The 24,849-nt window shown below is 34.5% G+C and overlaps 1 protein-coding gene across 1 annotated transcript in view; it reads left to right on the forward strand.

Moving 5' to 3' along the window:
- XPR1 (xenotropic and polytropic retrovirus receptor 1) overlaps positions 1 to 24,849 on the forward strand; it is a 199,773-nt gene that overhangs the window by 143,493 nt on the left and 31,431 nt on the right. The window contains exons 8-11 of the mRNA XM_028168027.2: positions 7,356 to 7,546; positions 7,758 to 7,937; positions 13,841 to 14,012; positions 15,149 to 15,343. Of these exons, the coding sequence (XP_028023828.2) occupies positions 7,356 to 7,546; positions 7,758 to 7,937; positions 13,841 to 14,012; positions 15,149 to 15,343 (738 nt within the window). The remainder of the gene's footprint in view (positions 1 to 7,355; positions 7,547 to 7,757; positions 7,938 to 13,840; positions 14,013 to 15,148; positions 15,344 to 24,849) is intronic.

A 24,849-nucleotide genomic window follows, 5' to 3' on the forward strand; every position in this document is an offset into this window, starting at 1 on the left:
TTCACCATTGTATCTCCAGCACCTAAAACATTGCCTGGGATATAGCAGGGTTCAAAAAATGTTGGTTGAAGTTTGAATGGATAGAAGAGAAGGACAGAGATGAAATTAAATGATATACAGAAAGCACACAAACAGCAAAAAAACACAAATCTCAAAGATTCTTGAATTTGAGGACTTTTATTTTAAGGGCAGATAATCCTGGTATACCTCAAGAGTCTGTGTACTTGGGGCTTCCCTGGTGGTGCAGTGGTTAAGAATTTGCCTGCCAATATAGGGGACACGGGTTCGAGCCCTGGTCCAGGAGGATCCCACATGCCGCGGAGCATCTAAGCCCGTGCGCCACAACTACTGAGCCTGCGCTCTAGAGCCCGCGAGCCACAACTGCTGAGCCCGCGTGCCACAACTACTGAAGCCCGCATGCCTACAGCACGTGCTCCACAATAGAAGCCACTGCAATGAGAAGCCCTTGCACCTCAACAAAGAGTAGACCCCGCTCGCCGCAACTAGAGAAAGCCTGCACGCAGCAATGAAGACCCAATGCAGCCAAAAATAAATAAAAATAAAAATAAATAAATTCATTTTAAAAAAAAAGGGTCTGTGTACTTGTGCTTATAATAACTGTGAGTCATTAATAAAGGATTAAATTCTGTTCAGTGAAGTCTGCACAGAAAATGACTTAGAAATAGATGTTATTGTATAAATATCCATTATAATCTGTTTTGGACTTTTAGTAATTATAATGCTGCCTGAACAAGGAAGGTTTATATCACTGTCACACTTAAACTATTCTCGATTCCAGGGTCTGTGTGTTTTTCATTTTTGTATTTCAAGTTCCTAACGCAGTGCCAGACACATAGATGTTCAAGAAATAATTTACTGAATTCATTATTCCTCATAAACATTCTTCTTAATTAAGATTGTCAAATTGCATATTACGAAATTATAGCCCAAGTTGTAATGGCTTTTAGATAGTGTGTGAACTTTACCTATTAACAGTGTGTTTTCATTTGTATGTTTAGAGTTCTCCTTCCCACCAATTTTACTAAAAATTAACTCTATTATTGTCTACTGTAAGTTCATGTTTTAATATTGGTATTATTTATGTTCATATTTAAATCTAGCTCTGTGTCTTCAGGGATGAATGCAGTTTACTTATATAGAATGCATGGATATACTACAATAAAAAGCCTAGCCCTAGATTATCCAGCTAGCTGTTATGGAAAGAACACTGACTTACCTCCAAAAGGCCTTGCCTGGTTGCAGTCCCAGCTCAATCTAATTGTTTTGGCTTTAAAGACATGACTTAACTTCTCTGAAACAATTTCCTCATTTGTTAAATGAGCTTAATACCTTAAAAGAACAGGGTTGTATTAGAATTCATTCAACAAGTAAATTTTATGTATCTGTGATTATGCTTGATAATCTTGAGTCTTAAGATAGATAAGAGAATTCCTTTCCTTATGAAGCTTATTGTTACACGAAAGAGATTAAGACATATTAAAACAATAATAATACACTACAAAATAGAAGTGTTTTCTAAGCAGGTCAAGAGAACAAGTGATTACTTTCAAATGAGAGCATCAGGGAAGACCTTACTCATCTGTGTGTGAAATTTTTTTCTTTTCTTTCCAAGATGAGCATGGTGTTATCATCATCACCATCATTAAGTAAGACATAAGAATAGATAAATAAACTTCATTCTTTTTATGTGAATGAATTGAAGTTTTCTTAAATTCAGGGGCAAGTTGGGGTTTTGTTTTCTTTCGTATGTATAGCCTACGTTTTTGTGAGACGGTCTGATTTATTTTCTGATGTGGGTGCTTTATACATTTAGTGTTGTGCATTTATGTTCTCTCACCTCAGAACCCGTCTTTGTTTAATCTTTGTGTGTCTACGGGGGAGGCAGGGTAAATACAGTTAAAGCCAGCTGTCTATCCTTATTTATCTCCCAGTGGTTGCGTTAACGATAAGAGTTGAAAATTGAGAGAGAAACATAGCAGTAGTAACGCATGTACAAGCATGATTCTTTTTTTCAAACATTCACATAAAAAAAAATAATGTACATAATTGCTATGGTTTCTCAAGAGGACATGACCTGATATTTAATAATTTGTCTGAAATTCACGTATTCCAGATATTTAGTGTTACGAAGATGAAAAGCTACCTGTTCAGATTTTTTAAAACTTGTTCTTATAGTTTCCTAGTAACCTGTACTTAATTGATATAATAATAATATATCATATTTCACTTCCTGGTTTGACAAAGACAAGAGTTTGACCATTTAAACTGTGTATAAGGGAACCCTTCTACATTGTTGGTGGGAATGTACATTGGTACAGCCACTATGGAGAACAGTATGGAGGTTCCTTAAAAACTGAAAATAGAGCTACCATATGATCCAGCAATCCCACTCCTGGGCATATACACAGAGAAAACCATAATTAGAAAAGATACATTCACCCCAATGTTCCCAGCAGCACTGTTTACAATAGCCAGGACATGGAAGCAACCTAATGTCCATCAACAGAGGAATGGAGAAAGAAGATGTGGTACATATATATACAATGGAATATTACTTAGCCATAAAAAAGAATGAAATAATGCCATTTGCAATAATATGGATGGACCTAGAGATTGTCATACTGAGTGAAGTAAGTCAGACAGAGAAGGACAAATATCGTATGATATTGCTTATATGTGAAATCTAAAAAATTGGTACAAATGAACTTATTTACAGAACAGAAATAGAGTTACAGATGTAGAAAACAATCTTATGGTTACCGGGGGGATTGACATGTACACACTACTATATATAAAATAGATAGCTAATAAGTACCTACTGTATAGAACAGGAAACTCTACTCAGTACTCTGTAATGACCTATACGGGAAAAGAATCTAAAAAAGAGTGGATATGTGTATATGTATAACTGATTCACTTTGCTGTACAGCAGAAAGTAACACAACATTGTAAATCAACTATACTCCATTAAAAATTTTTTTAAAAAGTGCGTATAAGAGTGTGAAATAACAAGCACTCATACACTAGTGGTAAAGTATTAATTGTTGCAGTCTCTTTAGAGGATAATTTGGCAGCATATGTAAAAAATTTTTAATACAATCACTTTGATTAAGCAATTTTATTTCTAGAAGTTTATCGTATAAACATACTTGTACATGGGTGCAAAGACATATATGAAAGGGGGGTATTCACCGCTATTTTGTTTATAATAGCAAAATCCTAGGAACGGCTCAAATGTCTATCAGTTAGGAACTGTTTAAGAAAATAAATGATATTACCCCTATACAATGGCATACCATGAAGATATGAAAGTGAATGAGTGGAAATGGGTATAGTACTTTGGAGAACTGTTTGGTAGTATCTACCAAAACTGAATGTAACTATGCTGTGTTGTTTCTACCTTTTGGCTAATGTGAGTTTTGCTGCTGTGAACATGCATATACATGGATTTGTTTGGGTACCCGTTTTCAGTTTTTTCAGATATATACCTAGGAGTGGAATTGCTTAATTATATGATAATGCTTTTTAACCTTCTGAGGTTCCACAAAATTGTTTTCCACAGAGGCTCCACCATTTTCTGTTTCCACCAGCAATTTATGAGGGTTCCGTTTTCTCCACATTCTCATCAACACTTGTGATTTCCCTTTTTTTTTTCTTAATTATAGCCATCCTAGTGGGTTTGAAGTAGTATCTTGTTATGGTTTTGATTTGCATTTTTCTAATGACATTGAGTATCTTTTCATATGCTTATTGGCTATTTGTATATTTTCTTTGGAAAAATGTCTATCCAAGTCTCTGCCCATTTTTAAATTGAGTTGTCTTCTTATTGCTAAGTTACTAGAGTTCTTTATATATTCTGGATACTAGACCCTTATCAGATATATAATTTGCAAATATTTTCTCCCATTCTATAGATTGTCATTTTGCTTTCTTGATAATGTCCTTTGATGCACAAAATTTTTTAACTTGATGAAATCCAGTTTATCTGTTTTTGTTGTTGTGTTATTCATGCTTTTGGTGTCATATCTAAGACTTCCATTGCCAAATCCAAGGTCCTGAAGGTTTACCCTTATATTTTCTTCTAAGAGTTTTATGGTTTTAGCTCTTATATTTAGCTCATTGATCCATTTTGAACTACTTTTTGTACATGCTGTAAAGTATGGATTCAGCTTCATTCTTTTGCATGTGAGTATCCAAATGTCTCAGCACCATTTGTTGAAGAGAATATTCCTTTTCATTGAATAGTCTTGGTTCTCTTATTGAAAATCAGTCAGCCATAGATGTATAAATTTATTTCTGAGCTCTCAATCTATTCCATTTGTCTGTATGTCTTTTTTTATGCCAGTACCACACTATTTTGTAGTACAATTTGAAATCATGAATTGTTAGTTCTCCAACTTTGTTCTTTTTTCAATATTGTTTTGGCTATCTGGGGCTTCTTACAATTCCATATGAATTTGAGTATCGATTTGACATTTCTGCAAAAAAAGGCCATTAGAATTTTTATATGGATTGTATTGAATCTGTAGAATACTTTGGGTAACATTGCCATTTGAACAAGTCTTCCAATCCATGAACATGGGATTTCTTTCAGCAGTGTTTTGTAGTTTTCAATGTACAAGTCTTTCACCTCCTTGGTTAGATTTATTCCTTGGTGTTCTATTCTTTTGTTTGCTATTGTAATTGGAATTGTTTTCTTAATTTCATTTCAGATTGTTCATTGGTGGTTTATATAAGGACAGCTGAATCTTGTGTGTTGATCTTTTTTTTTTTTGGCTGCGTTGGGTCTTCATTGCTACGTGCGGGCTTTCTCTAGTTGCGGCGAGCGGGGGCTACTCTTTGAGTGGGGGCTACTCTTCATTGCAATGCTCGGGCTTCTCATTGTGGTGGCTTCTCTTATTGCGGAGCACAGGCTCTAGGCGTGCGGGCTTCAATAGTTGTGGCACATGGGCTCAGTAGTTGTGGCTCACAGGCTCTAGAGCACAGGCTCAGTAGTTGTGGCACACAGGCTTAGTTGCTCCATGGCATGTGGGATCTTCCTGGACCAGGGCTCGAACGCGTGTCCCCTGCATTGGCAGACAGATTCTTAACCACTGCACTACCAGGGAAGTCCCTGTGTGTTGATCTTGTACTCTGCAACTTTGTTGACTTTATAAGCTCTAGTAGTTTAATTGTGTATTCTTTGGGATTTATACTTATTATTTTTGTTTCCTGACTGTTGTAATATATATGTAGTCTTTGGTTGGGAATCAGGATGTAAAACCATGTATATATATTTTTATTTTCAACCTCCTAACTAATCTTCTTGCTACCGTACTTGTTCCTTTGCAGTCTGTTCTTCACATGACAGCTAGAGTAGTCCTTTAAAATTATTAATCTGGTCATACCAATTATGTGAAAAACCTTTCATTGGCTTTATACATCTGAGTAAAAGCTTAAGTCTTGACAAAGTCCTACCTGATCTGCCTCTAGGTAACTTTTTGCCACTTTACCTCTCATTCATTCCAGTCATAGTGGCCTGGCCTTCTTCCTGTTCCTGGACTACACAAGGCTTATACCTATCTTAAGGCCCTTTGTACTTTCCCTCTACTTGGAGCCCTGTTCCTCCAGATAGTCACATGATTAAGTCTCTATTTCCTTAAGGTTCCTGCAAATGTCATCTTCTGAGAGGTTTTCTTGACCACCCTACCTAAAATAGCACCTAACATTCTTTATCTCTTTACTCTATTTTTTTTCCTTAGAAATACTTATCTCACTATCTGACATTATACAGAATAGAAGTTGCCTGAAGACAGGTATTTTGTTTGTTGTTCATTACTGAATCTCCAGCTTTTAGAATGGTGTCGCACATAATGGGCACCCAATAAATATTTGTCAAATTAATGAAAAACTGAATTTTCATAAAGTAAAAGGAAAAAGAAACTGATATATACTGAATATTCAAAAATGGACCAAACGTACTGTTTTAGGCATTTAATATATGTTGTTCGGATTTAATCTTCTTAACAAACTTATGAGAATAGATATTCTCCCCATTGACCAACAAGGAAAGTGAGACTTAGAAAAATTTAATAATTTGCCCTAGTAAAGCTAGGATTTGAAATCTGGTCTGTAGTATTTGGCTCCAAAGCAAAGGCTTTCTGTACCGTTATTTTTAAATTATTAAATGTGCTATGTGCTATAGAGAATACAAAGATAAATAATAAATGGTTATTTAAGTATATAAGATGTATATAATTAAATTTCAAATGAGTAGTGCTAACAGTAAATTTTATAGTTATTTGGAAAATTGAGAAATTGGTAGCCAAATTGAAATGTTTGGCACAGAATAGGCTCAAAATGAAACATATTGATTCAATAAATTTATGAACAGATGAGAATCTGACTCTTAAGTAATAAGTACAAATAGAATTTGTCAAAAGAAAGAGCAAGGCCATTTTAGGTACAGGGGACAACATAAGCAAAAAAGTGAACTTGTTAAAAGGATAATAAAATTTATCAGGAGATAAGAATTTAGGGGCACTATGAGATAAGTTTGGGAAACTTAACTGGAGATCAGATTGTGAAGAACATGAATTGCGAGGCTGAAACGTTTGAATGTTATAATTATTGGAGATCTATAGGATAGTAGTGATACTGAACGTTTGTATGGGCATATGAGCAATTGAATGTAGTAATTAAGAGTATGGGCTTTGGAGCAAAACTGTCTGAGTTAAAATCCTGGCTCTGCTTTATCCTAGCTTGGTAAACCTGAGCAAATTACTTAACTTCTCTGCTGTAGTTTTCTCATCAATCAAATGGAGATAATAGTTTTTAATTCACAGAGCCATTGTGAAGATTAGATGAATTGTTATATGTAAAAATACAATCCTTAGCACATAGTAAGCATTCTATAAATACTAATTGTTGTCATTTATATGACATTTCACTTTTCACATTGCTTTCATATATACTCTTCCTTATAATTTTCATAGTAACGCTGTGAGCTAGGCATCACTATATCCAGTTCAGTGATGGACAAAACAGCCAAAGAAGTTGTGTCATGACAGAAATCCCCAGCTGACAGAACTGATCTGATCGTTCTAAACTATTTCACCATGGACTAATATGCTGAAAGTCAAATTTTAGGAAAATTTTTCTGGTGGAATTTTACAGAGTGAAATGAAGAAGAGAAAGAACCTCGAAGCAAGTTTATCAGGCTCTTGAGATAACCTAGGTTTACGTTTTATTTATTAAAAATTCTTATGCCAGGGTTATATCCTTGAGAATTAAGAGAAAAGACAAAGGAGACATTATAAATTTTCTAACTAACCAATTAGTTGATATTCTTTCAGCTGTATTTAAACTTGAAACAGATAGAAGTATTTGGCCCTTGATAAGAATCTATCGCGGTGGCTTTCTTCTGATTGAATTCCTTTTTCTACTGGGCATCAACACGTATGGTTGGAGACAGGCTGGAGTAAATCATGTGCTCATCTTTGAACTTAATCCAAGAAGCAATTTATCTCATCAGCATCTCTTTGAGGTAATCAAAGCAAGACATAAAATCCCATGAATATAGTTTACATTAGCTATATAGATGGTTTAGTGGGTACTAAAATCTATTTTCTATTTGAAGAGGATTGTTGATGTAGTAATTAAACATTTTTCTTACCTCTGTTTTATTAAAGATTTTTTAAGTAATGGTAGAAATAAAAATAATTTTCTTTCTTTTTGTCTTTCCCATCCTTTATCAGATTGCTGGATTTCTCGGGATATTGTGGTGCCTGAGCCTTCTGGCATGCTTCTTTGCTCCAGTTAGTGTCATCCCCACATATGTGTACCCACTTGTCCTTTATGGGTTTATGGTTTTCTTTCTCATCAACCCCACCAAAACTTTCTATTATAAATCCCGGTTTTGGCTGCTTAAACTGCTGGTAAGTCCAGAAATTTGTGTATCATTTTTAGAGTGGTATATTGGTCATTGGCTTCCTCCAGAATGAAAACAAAACTCCTGTATTGCACAACTTCAGAAGGCATGTTCACATTGTAGTCTAAATGAGTGGTACCTCAGCTCCAGGGGCAAAGAACACAGTATGACTGGTACACCTGATGTTGTGCAGTAAGAGTGGCCCTGGGAAAAGCACTCATGCATTTTTTCCTCCAAAATGGAATATGAAGTGTCAAGATACTGAAATGACTTTAAAAATTAATAATAATTCATAATTAATTACTTTACAGATTATTTAATCAACTGTAATAACATGTAGAATTTTCCTTTTTTTTAAGTGGTGCAACTATTACTTTCCTGTTAAATTGCTATAAGTAGTCAATCAAACATTTTTATTTTATGAAGTATTGGTTCTCTAAAAGCAGTAGGAATATCTTGTCAGATCACCAAGTTTAATTTGAGAAATTGACTTTATAAATTCCATTTCTTCTTCCACTTTACCTATTTCTTAATGATCTCAAAATCAAGCAGTCTCAGCATTAGGATATAGAATTTCCTGCAAAAATGGTAGCTGTATTTTTTGGGATATTGTAGACTGCTCTGGAAAGGAACTTCTGCTTACTCCCAGATTTAACCAGCTCTATTTTGAAAATCGATTGGGAATGCTTTCATATAATTATTTCTTAGATTACAAATTACAACTAACAGTAGAGTGAAGGTTAGTAATTAAATTGACCAATCTCCACAGACTTCCAGAATTCTCATAATTATCGTCTCACTTTTTTTTTCACCTTATAAAGTATATTGCCTTGAAAACTATAGTTTTTATTTCTTTTTCCTTTTGTATGCCCCTTAGGTTTAGGAGAATTTTTGTTGTTGTTCTTAGCAATATGCTCTCTTTAGCATTCACTAAATTTTTAAAATCTGAAGAAATAAAATATGACCTTCCAATTAAAAAAACATAGTAAGCAGTCAACAAATAAAAGCAGCCTATGTTCCAATATAGGCAGGTATTTATAGCAATCTGAAAAAGAAAATGGCCCAAATCTTGACTTTTTTTCCCCCCAAAGTTAATTGTTCATTTATTTGTATTTCTTCTTTCTTCCACTAGGATTTTTATCACAAACTGAGAATCTCCCTCTTTTCCACCAACTTCATTAAATATAAATAAATAAATAAGCAAGCAAGCAAGCAAGCAAGGAAGCAAATCATTCCCTTAAAGTATAGCACCACTAGGCCTAATTTTGAGTTTGAATTCTGAGTGTGGAACTTAGATGTTCAAGCATATTTTAATAAGTCATAAGTTATACCATCACCTTTAATGTGTTTTGTCATCATCTAGAAAACATGCTTTTTAGAAGATTTTTTTAAAAATATAAGACAAAAGAAAAATTTGAGCCATTTTTCTCTCGAAATTTATACTAAAAATAAATCATTTCCAGTTAGTACAACAATATTAGATTACCTTTCTTATTTTGAGATTGTCATTTTATTTCTAGATTTTGTGGAGTTTTTAAACTGTGTTATTTGCATAAAAAATATAATATTCTTCTGGTTACAAGGAAATAACTACAAGATTATAAACACCTATTTTTCCTTCCTAAATTATTGTGAAATCTCTATAAAGTTATTTTCAAATGAGATTTGAAAGACTTAGAAAACTCAGGTGTTAATATGATTGCATCATTACAATAATAAAGTAATACAGTTGTGTACATTATGTGCTAAGTGAACATTTCCCCAGTGCATCCTTCTTTGTTTAAATGGGAAGCTGGTATGATTCATGAATGACCAGTTATTCTTATTAGCAGAACGATTCCCCATTGAGTAGACATTTATCTGTGCATCTGTTGTGTGTTAATAAATGAGGACTGTTGATGGTATGGGTTGGCAGGGGTGTAATAAGAAATAAGAGAATAGTAAAATATACTCTCAGAAGCAGTGAAGTACGGAAGGAAGCATTGTGATTTGGTATATTTGTAATAATTGTAAATAGTAAAAATGTTATTTATAGATTATTTTAATATTAATTGACCTATTGACTTATTTTAATTCAAATCTCACTGAGAAAATTTACCCTTAGAGTTATATCTAGTGATTTAACAAGAATGTTTCTACCCTATTTATGTTTCTCTGATACAGCTTTTTTTAAAGCTTCATCCTAAAGTAAACTACATTTCCCTTTTTCTTTTTTACTTTAATTTTTAGTGGAAAAAGAACGTGTGTCACTTGGCCATACCATAGTGGTAGGCACTGGGCACCACTTATATTCATATTTAAATTTGAATCTATGGAATTGATATGTTACTCCTCTCCCCAAAAGAAGCTAAAAAAATTTTTTTAAGAAATTGATTTGTTTTGATATTAGTATTATATATCAAATTAATACAGTTTATTTACATTCATTAGGTCATATATCCTCTCTCCAGATCTGTATTTGTCCTACTTGGAAATCCAGTTAGGAAGCATAAACAATGCCTCAGATTTTCTGAACAAAAGTATCAAGTTATTCTTATAGAAGGCTGCATAAAGTTTTTAAATTAGAGTCTTTTGCTATATTATTTTGGAATTGGTTTTTCCAATATTCTCTTTAGTTGTATAATAAAATTTTTACACGTGTCTATTATAAGAATAGATTAGAGAAATATTCTCATTTAATAATGTACTATTCTGGACATTTTATGTGTGTCAATTTATTTAATCCTTTTAATAAACCATGAGGTTGGAGCTACTATTAATCCACAGTTTATAAATGAGGAAACCTAGGTTCAGGGGAATTAAATAAGGTCACAAAGCCAGGATGTAATGGAGATGGGATATGAGCTCAGGCATTCTGGCTCCATAATCTGTGTTCTTAAACACTACCATTTAACAGTTAGACCTGGTGGTCACTTTATCTACATGTTTAACTTTGAGTAGTGGATCAACTAACGGAATCTTAAAATCAGATTTGGAAAGAATGTGATTATCCACAAGTAGAAATTAAGACTTCATCTCCTTAACTGTTTATCTCCTTAACTTCATCATCTTAACTTAGAAGATGATAACATATATTCTTTGTAATAACTTGTTAGTGGCCTTTTTGTGTATGTGGGTAAAACATCCAGGTTGTCTGTAGCTTTCTTAATACAGTTACTCAGTGAATTGTTACCATTTTAATTTAAATCACAGCAAAGTAGAAGTTGAAAGACCTTCGCCAGAATAAGAAAGGAAGGAGAATTCTCACTCCAAAAGGGGAATTCAGAGAAATCTAAGATGAATTTGACTATGTGTTAATGTCAGGGAGTTAAGTATGATCTGTTTATTTTCATTTCCACTCACCCTACCTCTGACCAAACTACTTGTTCCCTTCTTTGTATTTCCAGGGTATTTTGTATGCCTATCTGTAATAGCAGTTACCACATGGTGCTGTCATTATTTCTTTAGGTATTTATTATTTGCCCAAAGGGATTGTGGGTCTTTGAGGGTACAGGCCATGTTTTATTTATTTAGTACCTCCACAATGCCTGACATATAGTAAATACTTAATAAATCTTTGTTAAATGCATGAATGACTATAATTATGTTCTTTCCTTCATTAGTTGTCTTATACCAATATTTACCACTCCCTTCTTTCTTTTTTCATCTTCTCTCTTCTGTCAATTTTCCCTTCCTTCCAATTTTTATTTTATGTCACTCCTTTCCTTTTCTAGTGCATCCCTCTATCTCTTTTTTTCTTATTTAATACACTGTCTTCCCCTTCTGCTCTTACAGAGGTTTTCTGTAATAGCCAGGTTTTGAGGTTGGATGTGGCAGGTTATGACAGTAATGGTAGTCTGTCTAATGTCAGTGAGAAATGAGAAATTTGCCCTAGGCTGCCAGTTTCACAAAAGTCCATGACTAGAGACTGAGTAAGACTTCCTGATCCTTTGTTGTTATATCCTAAATTATTCTCTTGTTTCTGTCTCTTTGAATCTTTTAAATCCATTCTGTATCTAGAGTTTCTTAAAATATTTTATAAACTGGTACCAGAACCTCTTTGTGCATAAATGATTAACATCTCAATCCCTAATACCTCCTACCCCACCCTACCCTGCCAAAAAAAAAAAAAAGTTTACTGTATCTGGGGCTTATGGTTGCAAATGATAATATCTCATCTGGCTTACTGAACAACTTTCTGAAAGAGTAAGCGAGTGATCAGAGATTGAACCGTGGACACAAAATATATCAGCTCCAGAAAGTAATGTCTTAAAGCCTGTATTGTATCCTGCAGACCCCTGGTCTGAATTCCAAAGCTCCAAGACAATACCTGTCATAGATAGTTGACACCCAGGATTGATTTGTAATATAGTCATTTATTATTTCCCTGAAATAATCAAGGGAATTATTTAGAGAAAGAATAGAAAGAACCAGCCAAGTCTGAGAGAAGAGAGCCGTAGTCTCCCAGGCTGGATATGTCCATTAAATGAATATACCTAGATGGCAGGAGAGCTATAGCTTTAGACTCATTTTCTCAAAACGGTTGCTTGTGGGCTTCCCTGGTGGCGCAGTGGTTGAGAATCTGCCTGCCAATGCAGGGGACACGGGTTCGAGCCCTGGTCCGGGAAGATCCCACATGCCATGGAGCAACTAAGCCCGTGAGCCACAACTACTGAGCCTGCGCGTCTGGAGCCTGTGCTCCGCAACAAGAGAGGCCACGATAGTGAGAGGCCCGCGCACCGTGATGAAGAGTGGCCCCCACTCATCGCAACTAGAGAAAGCCCTCTCACAGAAACGAAGGCCCAACACAGCCAAAAATAAATAAATAAATTTAAAAAAAATTTCTTTGAAATCAATAAAAAGAGGCCCTGTCAATAGACAATAAACCAAGAATAGTCAACATTTCTAACAATCAAATGCAAATTAAAGCAACATACTATTTTTTTAAAAAAACTGTTACTTAGTCAGAATTCCTTGTTTTAGGAGTCCATTTTCACCTGTGTAAGATAGAAAGGGTCTAACAGGGTGAGGAGGAAAGCTGCCTTCATCCCATCTTCACTTCACTCAAGGCCTTTCAAGGCAGTCTGTACAATTTGAGCTTATTTCTGGTGATTAGTGTCTAATTCTTTCTCTCTCTGCAATGCCAGGATTTTCCTTTGCAGTGGTAAACAGGCTTCCACAGAATAGCGTTAGGAGGAGTTATTGTTATAGGTCTTCTGTAAAATGGGGATATGGATAACACCTAGCTCATAGAATTGTTATAATTAATGGATTATAAGAAATGCATTATAAGAAAAATACACAGAGTGGATTAATGCTCAAGGCATATAACCTGAATTTATTTATCATTGTTTTTGTAACAGTGGGATGTGGGCTGATTTTTGTGGCATAATTTGAAGACAAATGCAGTTATCACCAAGGCATTAGTGAAATGAAAGTGACTTTGGTTAGAGAATAATACATACTTCAGACGAGGTGCTATCCTCCCCTTCCTATCCTGTGTAGGCAAACAAGAGCTTTGTATTCAGTTAGCTAAGATGGGAAAATATTCCAGAAATTATCATAGCACATAGGTCTCCAGCAAAATTTAATTTAGACCCTAACGCTAAATGTCCTCTCGATGCATTTGTGCCATTCTCTCTGCTTTCCACTTCAGCTCTTCCCACCTCTCTGCTTTCTGTTTTCTGACTGTAGCTATTCCTGCCTTCCCCCTGCCCCACCCTTTTAATTCCTTTCTTAGTTATCCATTCAATCCCTTCATTACTAATTCTCAACCTAGCCACTGTTGCCAGGTCCCTGTGTTTGTGATTGGTTCATTGGTTTCCGTTTTTATCAACTAAAGTAATCATGCTGCAGGGTCAGACATGAATTAGAGAAATTTAATATGAATTTTCTTGTTTCTGTGTTTTCTGATTTTTTTCTTTCTCCCAGTTTCGAGTATTTACAGCCCCCTTCCATAAGGTAGGCTTTGCTGATTTCTGGCTGGCCGATCAGCTGAACAGCCTGTCAGTGATACTGATGGACCTGGAATATATGATCTGCTTCTACAGTTTTGAGCTCAAATGGGATGAAAGTGGGGGCCTGTTGCCAAATGATTCAGAAGGTAGGGTATGAATGTGCATCCACACTACTGAACTGCCAATGTAAACCAAGAAATACTGGGAATGATAACTGAGGAATTTAAGATCATCCAACAATATTACAAATTTAATTAAATGTACTTGGCACTCCTTTAGCAATCTCTTTATCTGATATAATTTGGCTCTTAAATTATATATTATAATTTTAGCCATTCATTTGCCAGGAGATTTACAACTTAAAGAATTCTAAAACTAAAAAACTTCTAATACATTGGTAATTAAATCACAGATGCTTTAGTGTCAACAATTGCCATCACAGTATTGCTTTACTATGATCAAAAATACTGATAATTTAGAAATTAGATCAAGTGCTTTGAGAAAGTCATTATAGATGTTTTTAAATTCTTCTTGGGTACCTTATTTATCTTTTGGCTCTTTTTATCACTCTTTGTTTATGCCAGGTGTTCAAGTTACTAAGGAATTTTGCCTTAATGACAAAGACCAACTTTAGACAGATTATGTAACATCTGACTAATAAAAGTTAATGAAGCCAGTGCCAACACATTTTCATTGATTGCCAGCAGATCGCAATTCTGTTGTATGTTGAACCACTCTGATACATTTCCAGAATTTGAAGAAAACTGATTTACGAACTCTATTCTTCTCATTTTAAAAGTATAAACTCTGCTGTTTGTTTTCTTTGTTCGTTTTATTTTTTTTAAAGAACAAGAGTGTGAACAACCTATAGTGGGTATATTGTAGTGGTTTGGAGTTCATGAAATTGACTGGAGTCACCAGTGATATATATAGGTTTTCCAGATGTTTCAGAGCTAATTTTTTTCTCTTTGATTAAGGTATTCATCTTCTAATTGTCTTATAGTTTTACCACACTCCAAAGAAGGTGATTCCAGAATAGATAGTCAGAAATCTGAGCTGGCAGATTTTTCTAAGTTCCCACTGTGTATTTTACCTTCTCTCCGCAGCTTATCAACCACTAAAAAGTTTAAGAATATAATAGTTGCAAAGAAAAAAGTGATTCTGAAACCCAGGGTCCTTGCTTTTATGGACTTCCTAGTGGTTATGATATATGACTCTAAATGATGTGAACAAGTTATTTTTTTTTTTAATTGTAGTCTTTTCTTCTTTGAAATCTTCACAGAACCAGAAATTTGCCACAAATACTCATATGGTGTGCGGGCTATTGTTCAGTGCATTCCTGCTTGGCTTCGCTTTATCCAGTGCCTGCGCCGATACCGAGACACAAAAAGGGCCTTTCCTCATTTAGTTAATGCTGGGAAATACTCCACGACTTTCTTCACGGTGACGTTTGCAGCCCTTTACAGCACTCACAAAGGTAGGTATTCATTGATTGTGAAAAGATTTTTCAAAATCTGGATTTTCACCACTTGAATCTATTTCTTACTCTGGTTACCTTTCCATTTGTCATGCTTCTTTTTTTTCCATTGAAGCTCCAGTCCCCTCAGGTATACTACTTTGTTTCTGAACACAATTTTAGTCTCATTCCAGTATTTACTAACAAGTACCATTAAAAAGAATCAAAGTCATCTGGAAGAGAAAGGATTTGTGATAACGTTTGAAATCCTGAATTATGTTTAATGGGTTCAATCCAAGACACCTTGGATTTTCATTTGGTTTTTTAGACTTCTTGTTCATTAATGAGGTTAGGAAATGCTAGGTGAAAAAGATTCCCTCTGGCAATCATGTATATTTTTAATCGCTTTCCTTCACCACTTAGTAAGGATTGTTTCCAGCCTATTTAACTGCAAATTGAGTTCTCTGATCTCTCTAGTTTCTTATCTCCATGGCAACCAGTTATTACTTGAGACTGTTCTGTTGGGAGGAGAAAAAGGCTTTTAGGTTCTGAGCCACATACAGGCACTCCGTTTGAATTTTTAACCTTCTCCTAAGAACTGTCAATCAAAGATCTCACTTCCTTTTACTAAAATGCCTTCCTTCTTTGTCTATTTAAATCAGTATCAGCCTACACCTTAGAGGCTGCACTCTCATCTGTGAGTGGTAAAGAAATGTTACCAATTGAAATTATTACAATTATTTTTAGATACTTTGATAAAAAGTTCTTTTTCTGTGATTTTTTTTTTTTAATTGAGATGCTGTATTTAGGAGCCTTAGCTAGTGCTCCAGAACTGCTGCTGTGTGTCTGATGGTCTTGAAAGATTAGGGTGGTTGTTTCTTGTAAAGCTTGTGATTTGGTCCAGCAGAACACTTTATAATGTACTTGCACTTTTTGCAGTAGATTCTGTGATTGCAGTAATATTGATAATGCAGTCAATAATTTTACCACTATGGAGGCACTCTTGTTAAATGATATAATTTAACTAGGCACCTCAGTGAAAGAAATACATCCTGAAGCTCCCTTAATTTTTTTTTTTTTAACTGCTCTCTCATGTGCACCTACTGTTTGGCTAGCTCCTCAGACTCTCCATTGTACATGCTTACCCGTTGGTCAGCCCGGGATACTGGTAGATTTTGTACTCAGATTTTGCATTTTACCCTTTCTGCAGGTCTTTCCCTTCAAGGATTACCCCTCTAAATTTCTAGCTGTTCCATCAACCCTGACTCTGTCCTGGAGCAAGTAAGACTGATTTTTCTGTGACTGGAGTAGAAAGAGGGTATTGGGAGCACCCTCAGGCAAAAAGCCACAAACTCACAATTCTTACTCTTTATGCCAACATCTTTTCAAAGTAAGCTCAGGCTTTTTGCCTGCTTTTGGTGGCTTTCCAGTGCCTTCTAATAGTTATTCTTTTTTTTTTTTTTCCTTGAAGTATAATTGACTTAATATTATATTAGTTTCAGGTGTACAACATAGTGACTCAATATTTTTATATAATACAAAGTGATCATGATAAGTCTAGTTACTGTCTGTCACCATAAGAAGTTATCACAATATTATTGACTATAATTACTATGCTGTACATTAGATCCCCATGACTTATTTATTTTATAACTAGAATTTTATACCTCTTAATCTCCCTCACCTATTTCACTCATCCCCTATCCTGTCTCCCTTCTGGCAACCACCAGTTTGTTCTCTGTATGTATGTCTGCTTCTGTTTTGTTATGTTTGTTCTTTTTTTGGTTTGTTTTTTAGATTCCACTTATAAGTGAAATCATACACTATCTGTCTTTCTCTGTCTGACTTATTTCACTTAGCATAATACCCTCTAGGTCCATTCATGTTGTGGCAAATAGCAAGATTTCATTCTTTTTTATGGCTGAGTAATATGCCATTGTGTGTGTGTGTGTGTGTGTGTGTGTACCCCCCAAATCTTTATCCATTCATCTATCAATGGACACTTAGATTGCTTTCATACCTTGGCTGTTATAAATAATGCTGCAGTAAACACAGTGGTGCATATGTCTTTTCAAATTAGTGCTTTTATTTTCTTCAGAAAAATTCCCAGAAGTGGAATTGCTGGATTGTGTGGTAGTCCTATTTTTAATTTTTTGAGGAATCTCCATACTGTTTTCCATAGTGGCTGCACCAATTTAAATTCCCACCTACAGCGCACAAGGGCTCCCTTTTCTCCACACCCTCTCCAACACTTGTTTTTTGTTGTCTTTTTTTTTTTTTTTTAATTAATTAATTTATTTATTTATTTTTGACTGTGTTGGGTCTTTGTTTCTGTGCGAGGGCTTTCTCTAGTTGCAGCGAGTGGGGGCCACTCTTCATCGCGGTGCGCGGGCCTCTCACTGTCGCGGCCTCCCCTGCTGCGGAGCACAAGCTCCAGACGCGCAGGCTCAGTAGTTGTGGCTCACGGGCCCAGTTTCTCCGTGGCATGTGGGATCTTCCCAGACCAGGGCTCGAACCCGTGTCCCCTGCATTGGCAGGCAGATTCTCAACCACTGCACCACCGGGGAAGCCCCTGTCTTTTTGATAATAGTCATTCTGACAGGTGTGAGGTGATATATCATTGTGGTTTTGATTTGCATTTCTATGACGATTAGTGATGTTGAGCATCTTTTCATGTGCCTGATATCCATCTGAATGTCTTCTTTGGAAAAATTTCTGTTCAGGTCCTCTGCCCATTTTTTAATCAGGTTGGGTTTTTCTGCATGTTGAGGTGTATGAGTTACTTGTAGATTTTGGATATTAACCCCTTACCTCATATATCCTTTGCAAATATCTTGTCCCATTCAATAGGCAGCCCTTTCGTTTTGTTGATAGTTTCCTTCCCTGTGCAAATGCTTTTTAGTTTGATTAGGTCTCATTTGTTTATTATTGCATTTGTCTCCCTTTCTAAGGAGACATATCCAAAAAAATATTGCTAAGACTGATGTCAAGAGCATACTGCCTATGTTTTCTTTTAGGAGTTTTAATGTTTCGGGTTTTACATTTAAGTCTTTAATTCATTTTGGGTGTATTTTTGTATGTGATGTGAAAAGGTAGTATGGTTTGATTCTTTTGCCTGTAGCTGTCCAGTTTTCCCAGCACCATTTATTGAAGAGGCTTTCTTTTCCCCATTGTATATTCTTGCCTCCTTTGTCATAGTTTAATTGATCATAAGTATTGGGTTGGCCAAAAAGTTCGTTCAGGTTTTTCATAAGCTGTTATGGAAAACCCGAACGAACTTTTTGGCCAAACCAATACATGGGTTTATTTCTGGGCTCTCTGTTCTACTAATCATGTGTCTGTTTTTGTGCCAGTACCATATTGTTTTGATTATTGTAGCTTTATAGTATAGTTTGAAATCAGGGAGCGTGTTACCTCCAGCTTTGCTCTTTCTCAAGATTGTTTTGGCTATTTGGGGGGGTTCTTTTGTGTTTCCATACAAATTTGGGGTTTTTTTTTTCTAGCTTTGCAGAAAATGCCATTGGTATTTTGTTAGGGATTGCATCGAATCTGTAGATTGCCTTGGGTAGTATGGTCATTTTAACAATATTAATTCTTCCTATCCATGAAAGCTCCCCAAATTTTAACTCTTGGTGAAGAATGCTATTTTTCAGTCCAGGCGTGCATCATGATTCAGAAGGTTGTTAATAGAGAATTTCTAAATCAGGCAATTAATTTGATACATGCTACCCTGTGACTTAATAACGCTTTACTTTTCTCCCATCCTGGGTAAAATTGAGTACTGGTTTTTCTTTTCTTTTTTTTTTTTTTGGTTGAATATTTTAGGATATAACGTATCTTTAACTATACTGATACCATTCAGTAAGAAGGTGAAAATCTGAATTCCTCGAATCTGCAAACACTCCAAATCTGAACACCTAAAGCTAGAAGCAGTGGTTTGGATAGTATTGTCTTTAGATTTTTTTGTTGTTGTTCATGTACCCATTAAAATAACCTTTTAAACTATTGATATATTATTACTTTATTATCTTTATTTTATTATTTTAAACTATATTACTTAGACATTTTTAAGTTTATGTCTGAAATTTTTTGTCTTAAATTTAAATAATTACAAAAAAGTCTTTTCCCTTAAATTTTAAATATTCACATTTTAAAACAAAGCTGTTAAGTGTTTCTACTAAGTGTACCCAGGTAATCTAAATATAAAGGCATGGTACCATGATTTAATTTTTTTTAATGAAGCAATTCTACAATAGTCAGAAATTTTACATCTCTGTCCCATTTAACTTTATTTTAGTATAATACACATTTGTTTTAATGACTTTTGTCTGATACATAGTATGTAAATTGAAATTAAATTATTAATTTCCTATTAGTAGGAAAATTAGTTACTAGGAAGATAAATTCCTATTATTAGGAAAAATACTTGTTAGAATAATTTTTTTCTTTCTGTGTTGTAATTATCATTACTATGATTTTATCTATAGTTGTCAAAATAACATTACAAATTTTAATAATTATTACACATAAATATTTCTTTTTTTAAAAAATAAATTTATTTAAATACTTATTTTTGGCTGTGTTGGGTCTTCATTGCTGCACACAGGCTTTCTCTAGTTGAGGCGAGTGGGGGCTACTCTTTGTTGCGGTGCACGGGCTTCTCATTGCAGTGGCTTCTCTTACTGCAGAGCACAGGCTCTAGGTGCACGGGCTTCAGTAGTTGTGGCTCGCAGGCTCTACAGCGCAGGCTCCGTAGTTGTGGTGCACAGGCTCTAGAGCACAGGCTCAGTAGCTGTGGTGCATGGGCTTAGGTCGCTCCGCGGCATGTGGGATCTTCCCGGACCAGGGCTCGAACCTGTGTCCCCTGCATTGGCAGGCGGATTCTTAACCACTGTGCCACCAGGGAATTCCCAATATTTCTTAATGAGATAAATTTATATTACTTATTACTCTTCCATTTTTCAGTTTTTATGTAAGTAAATCCTGAGAAACTTTGTTAGCATTGCTATATACGTAAGCATGGAAGTTTTGTTGTTGCATTGTCCCTCAGTTTTTTGGACAAATCCTGAATTATATGCCCCCCAAAATTGCATAGTAATCTATTATTAATAATTATTTTTAGTGATCTATCAAGTTTTCTTTGTTGAAAGCAAAGAGTTGAAAATAAACTGAGTAAAGAATTGAACATAAACTGAATGAAAAATGATTTGTTAACTAGTCACTAGAGTCATTCACTTTCTCTGTTTCTGGACAGTATACCAAAAAGCTTGAGTAGGACCAATCATATATTTAGTTTTAAAGGCTCCTTGTTTAGGTCAACATACTCAAGAAACAATTAGGAAAATTAAAATATTGTTAATTTTAATACATTTTTCAATGCAGTGTTTTTGATGAAATGCTTTAACACATTTTTTAAATGTATTTTTGAAAAAAAATTTTGGAACTGCAGATTACACTCATCCAATTTATAGAGAATATCTGCTATATACCCTAATTAGAAAACCAGTCAGCCAAATCAGAAAAAGTTCTGACTTTACATACCTTAATTTAAAATACTTTACTGTTAGGGGATATCTGTATGTGTATGGCTGATTCATTTTGTTGTGCAGTGGAGGCTAACACAACATTGTAAAGCAACCGTACTCCAATAAAAATAAAAAAATAATAATAATAAAAAATAAAATAAAATACCTTACTGTTAAAAATGCTAACCATCATCTGAGACTTCAGTGAGTCTTCTCATGCTTTTGCATTAGAAACATCAAAGATCACTGATCATCATAACAATTATTATAATAATGAAAAAGTTTGAAATATTGCAAGAATTAACAAAATTTGACAGAAATACGAAGTAAGCAAAAGGAAAAATAGCGCCCGTAGACTTGCTCAACACAATTTGTAAAAAAAACTGTGTCTGCAAAGCGCAATAAATCGATACATGACAACAACAAAGTTTTGACTGAAATTAGTATACTTATGTATACCCCTGTGTATACACCTTACTTTTTAGTTTTAATTCTGAATTAGGTAGGGAGGTGAGTGGGTAAGTAGATGCATAGATAGATTAAGAATTATTGAGAATATTCTATGTATCAGGCTGTGCCAGGCAGTAAAAAAAAAAGAGCAACAAACCAGACACAATTCTTGCCCTTAAGAATTTATAATCTAGTCGGGGAAATAGGTAAAAAGGCATTCATTGGTTGCACAACAATGTGAATATAATTAAAACTTCTGAACTGTACACTGAGAAATGGTTAAGGTGGTAAATTTTATGCTGTGCTTTTTAGCACAATTTAAAAAAGAGAGAAGTTAAAATAGAGAGTAAAGAGATAGCAGGGTTACCAGAACAGCCTACATACAGCTTAAGTTCCTCACCCAGCCTCTAGGCCTCAGGAAGAGAAGCGTAGAGAAGACTTCCCAGAGGTGATGGTTAAGCTATATCTCATTGTCTATATTAAGTTAGGGAGGATTCCACTTATACTGTTATGTGTCAAAACACAAGTCCGTGGAATTTATGAGTGATAGAAGTGTTACAAGTGTTACTCTTTCCCAGTTTTGTTCATCTTTATCCCTAGGGCGTTCCCCCACCCCCACCCCAGATAAAACCCTACCTTCAAAGCGGAGATCATAGTATCTGTTCTGTTTATGTCACAGATTTGTTGTAAGCATCAAATAAGGCAGCGCACATGAAATCAAGAAATTCTAACTTGCTGTACAAGTGGAATTTATCTTTAAGTGAAATGTAATTCTCTTTACTGTCTAGAGCTAGTATATGTGTGTCTTCCTTTATGGAAAGTCTTTTCACAAGGAACACTTACGATCACCTTGAGTGTGTGTGTGGATGAGGGTGTTGTACTGGATAAGTATCAATTAGGAATGTGTTTGGTTTTTTATTCAAGTAACACAGCTGTTTACTGACTGAACTTGATTCATGTGCCCACAGTCAAATTTTTAAAAACACAAGCATTTTTTAGAGGGACCATTCATTGGTTGTATAGTTTAACGATATCCCTAAAATTTAAAAAAAAAACCACTTTTTGTAGTTGCTACATATTAAATATTTATATCACTAAATTTTTTTTACCAAAAAAGACAAAGGAACCCATGACAGAAAATTTGACATTGAATGGTGATCAAAAGCAGAATTTGATTTCTATTGTTTTCTTGGACAATATTCCAAGAGGAAAGGTATCAGAAAACATAGACTAGAAATGATCATTGAGTTAAAAGAATAGATTCTGCATGGTTAATGAGGTTGATCTTTTTCTATTGAATGTGTATGTGCTATTGCAAAGGATAAATTTTCTCTGGGGAGAAGTGTAGAAAATGGTGAGGTAACTTTGTTCAGACTCAGGAATCTGAGTCTCTTCAGAGAACTAGCCTACAGGAGTTACCATGGTAACAGCATTATTGGGGCATTTTCAAGATTGTTTCAAAGGTTATGTCTTATGCCTCATGATTTGTAAAAATGGAAGTGCAAGGGTTAACTCTATACTAAGAATCACTTTTTAAAAGGTGAGGGAGGGGGGTTAGGCCCATTATTGGGAGAATAAGTATGATAATATTGCAGCTAGTCCTTACTTGTAGTAAGAAGGAAACACTTTAAACATTTCAGTATATTTTATTTTCTATCTTTGATTTTAGAAACAAAGGATTTAGCTCTCAGCCAATCTTATTTTAAGAATTTGCATTTCGTTACAAGCCTAAATTAGAAGCCAATTCCTACAAGCGTTACAAGCCTAAATTAGAAGCCAATTCCTACAAGTTTTTTGTTGGAATTGTGAGTGGAGGAGACAGGAAAGTACTTTAAATGGTTTTTGTGTGTCCTTGAGGTTTCTTGGCCTTGGCAAGGAAAAGCCTGTGGGAGATACAATAATAAAAAAGCCATTGTGTTATTATTTCTAATCCATTGATGGGGAGAGAGTAGGGGAGAGTACTTCATTAGATTTTCTGTTTTTCATTTACAGTTTCTAACATTCTAAAATATTTATAAATTCTTAGTGGATTTTGCTCTTTGCTGTTCTCTGAATACATAGAAGAAAAAAAAACTTCTCTTAAAAAATACTTTATGTTTTACTTTAGACTCCTTTGTTAGCATTTGTTAGCATTTACTATTAGGCATTTTTAAATACTTGGAAAAAGAGAGATACTCTCTACTCACTTAAAAGCTGAGTTCATTTGTATTTCTTTGCTTGGTTGTTTTCCAGTGCCCAGATCTCGTATATCTTCTAGATCCCTCCTTGTTTAACATTCTGTAAGGGGTGCTGTGTCCCCTAATGAGGATTCCTCAGCAGTAGTTCAGTGCCTTCAGTACAAATAGGCATTTCATTGTTTTGGGTGAGCACACATAGTCCTGAAGTGCTTCCTCTCTCGGGGTATGGCCAGTTTGTTATGCTGTTTCTACCCTGAATAATGAGCTTCTATGCCAGAATTTCCAAATTTTAGTCTTGTTATACTATAGTAGAAATGCTTTTTTTTTTTTTTTAATCTCTAGGGAAACTTTTGTTCCATTAACTTTTTAAAGACATACACAAAATTATTTAAAACAACTTATTCTAATAAATGCTTTCATTTTGGACTTAGTATTGAAAGTAGCTCTAATCTTTAACCCTTTTGAAATTTGATACATTTTTCTGTAATTTCTCTAGCCTAACTAATAATGCAGACAAGAGATAGATTATTTTAGAATTCACCATTTGTCAGTATTGGCTTAAATCCTGCTGATGCTATAAAATCAAATGTGAGGTATTGTTTCTTTCTGATTATTAAATTGACTTTAATAGTATTTCTTGAATAACTTGTATCTACTTGGCATTGTGCTGATTTTAAATGGTTTTATAAATATTACACTAACAATCCCATTTATATTTCACCTTAAGTTGCTTTTAAAACATTAATTATAGCTTTGAATAAATTATATTTTTGTATCATCTTTGTCATATAAAAGAAAAAGCTTTTTAAAAACACACTTGTCCTTATACCCTGAAGCTGTTTTTGTTGACTTTTCTCTAATCACCTTTGTTTTCTTAATTGCTCTTATAACTGACAGATGTAATTTGTTAACATTTCTATGTAAATTGTGTTGCTTTTGAAACACTCATGCACAAAAATTTAAAGTTTAAAAACAATCTCTATTGTTTAGATACTGCTGGAGAATCTGTGATGTTTAAAAGAACAAGGTCAAAATTATTTATGAATTCAACTTATGGAGCAATTTGTCTAATTGAAAAAGAATTTAAAGACAAGTACTTGCAAATAAAATTTTTAATTTTAATTTATATATTATTTTATATTATATATAATTTTACATGAGACTCTTATTGGTGAAAAGTATAAACATCCAGAAAAGGTATAGTGTCTAGGTGTTTTCAGCAAAAAGAAAAGAAAAAAAGAGAAAAACTGAGCAGGCGAATGAATTATGAGGCCTTAAGTTCCTGCTAGGTATATGTTACTCCAGGGAATATAAGTAGTAGATTATATATGAATCTCTTTCTTTCACAGTTTCATAATATAATACAATAAGCGTA

Source organism: Balaenoptera acutorostrata, chromosome 1 (genome assembly GCF_949987535.1).
Source record: "Balaenoptera acutorostrata chromosome 1, mBalAcu1.1, whole genome shotgun sequence".
Lineage (NCBI taxonomy): Eukaryota > Metazoa > Chordata > Mammalia > Artiodactyla > Balaenopteridae > Balaenoptera > Balaenoptera acutorostrata.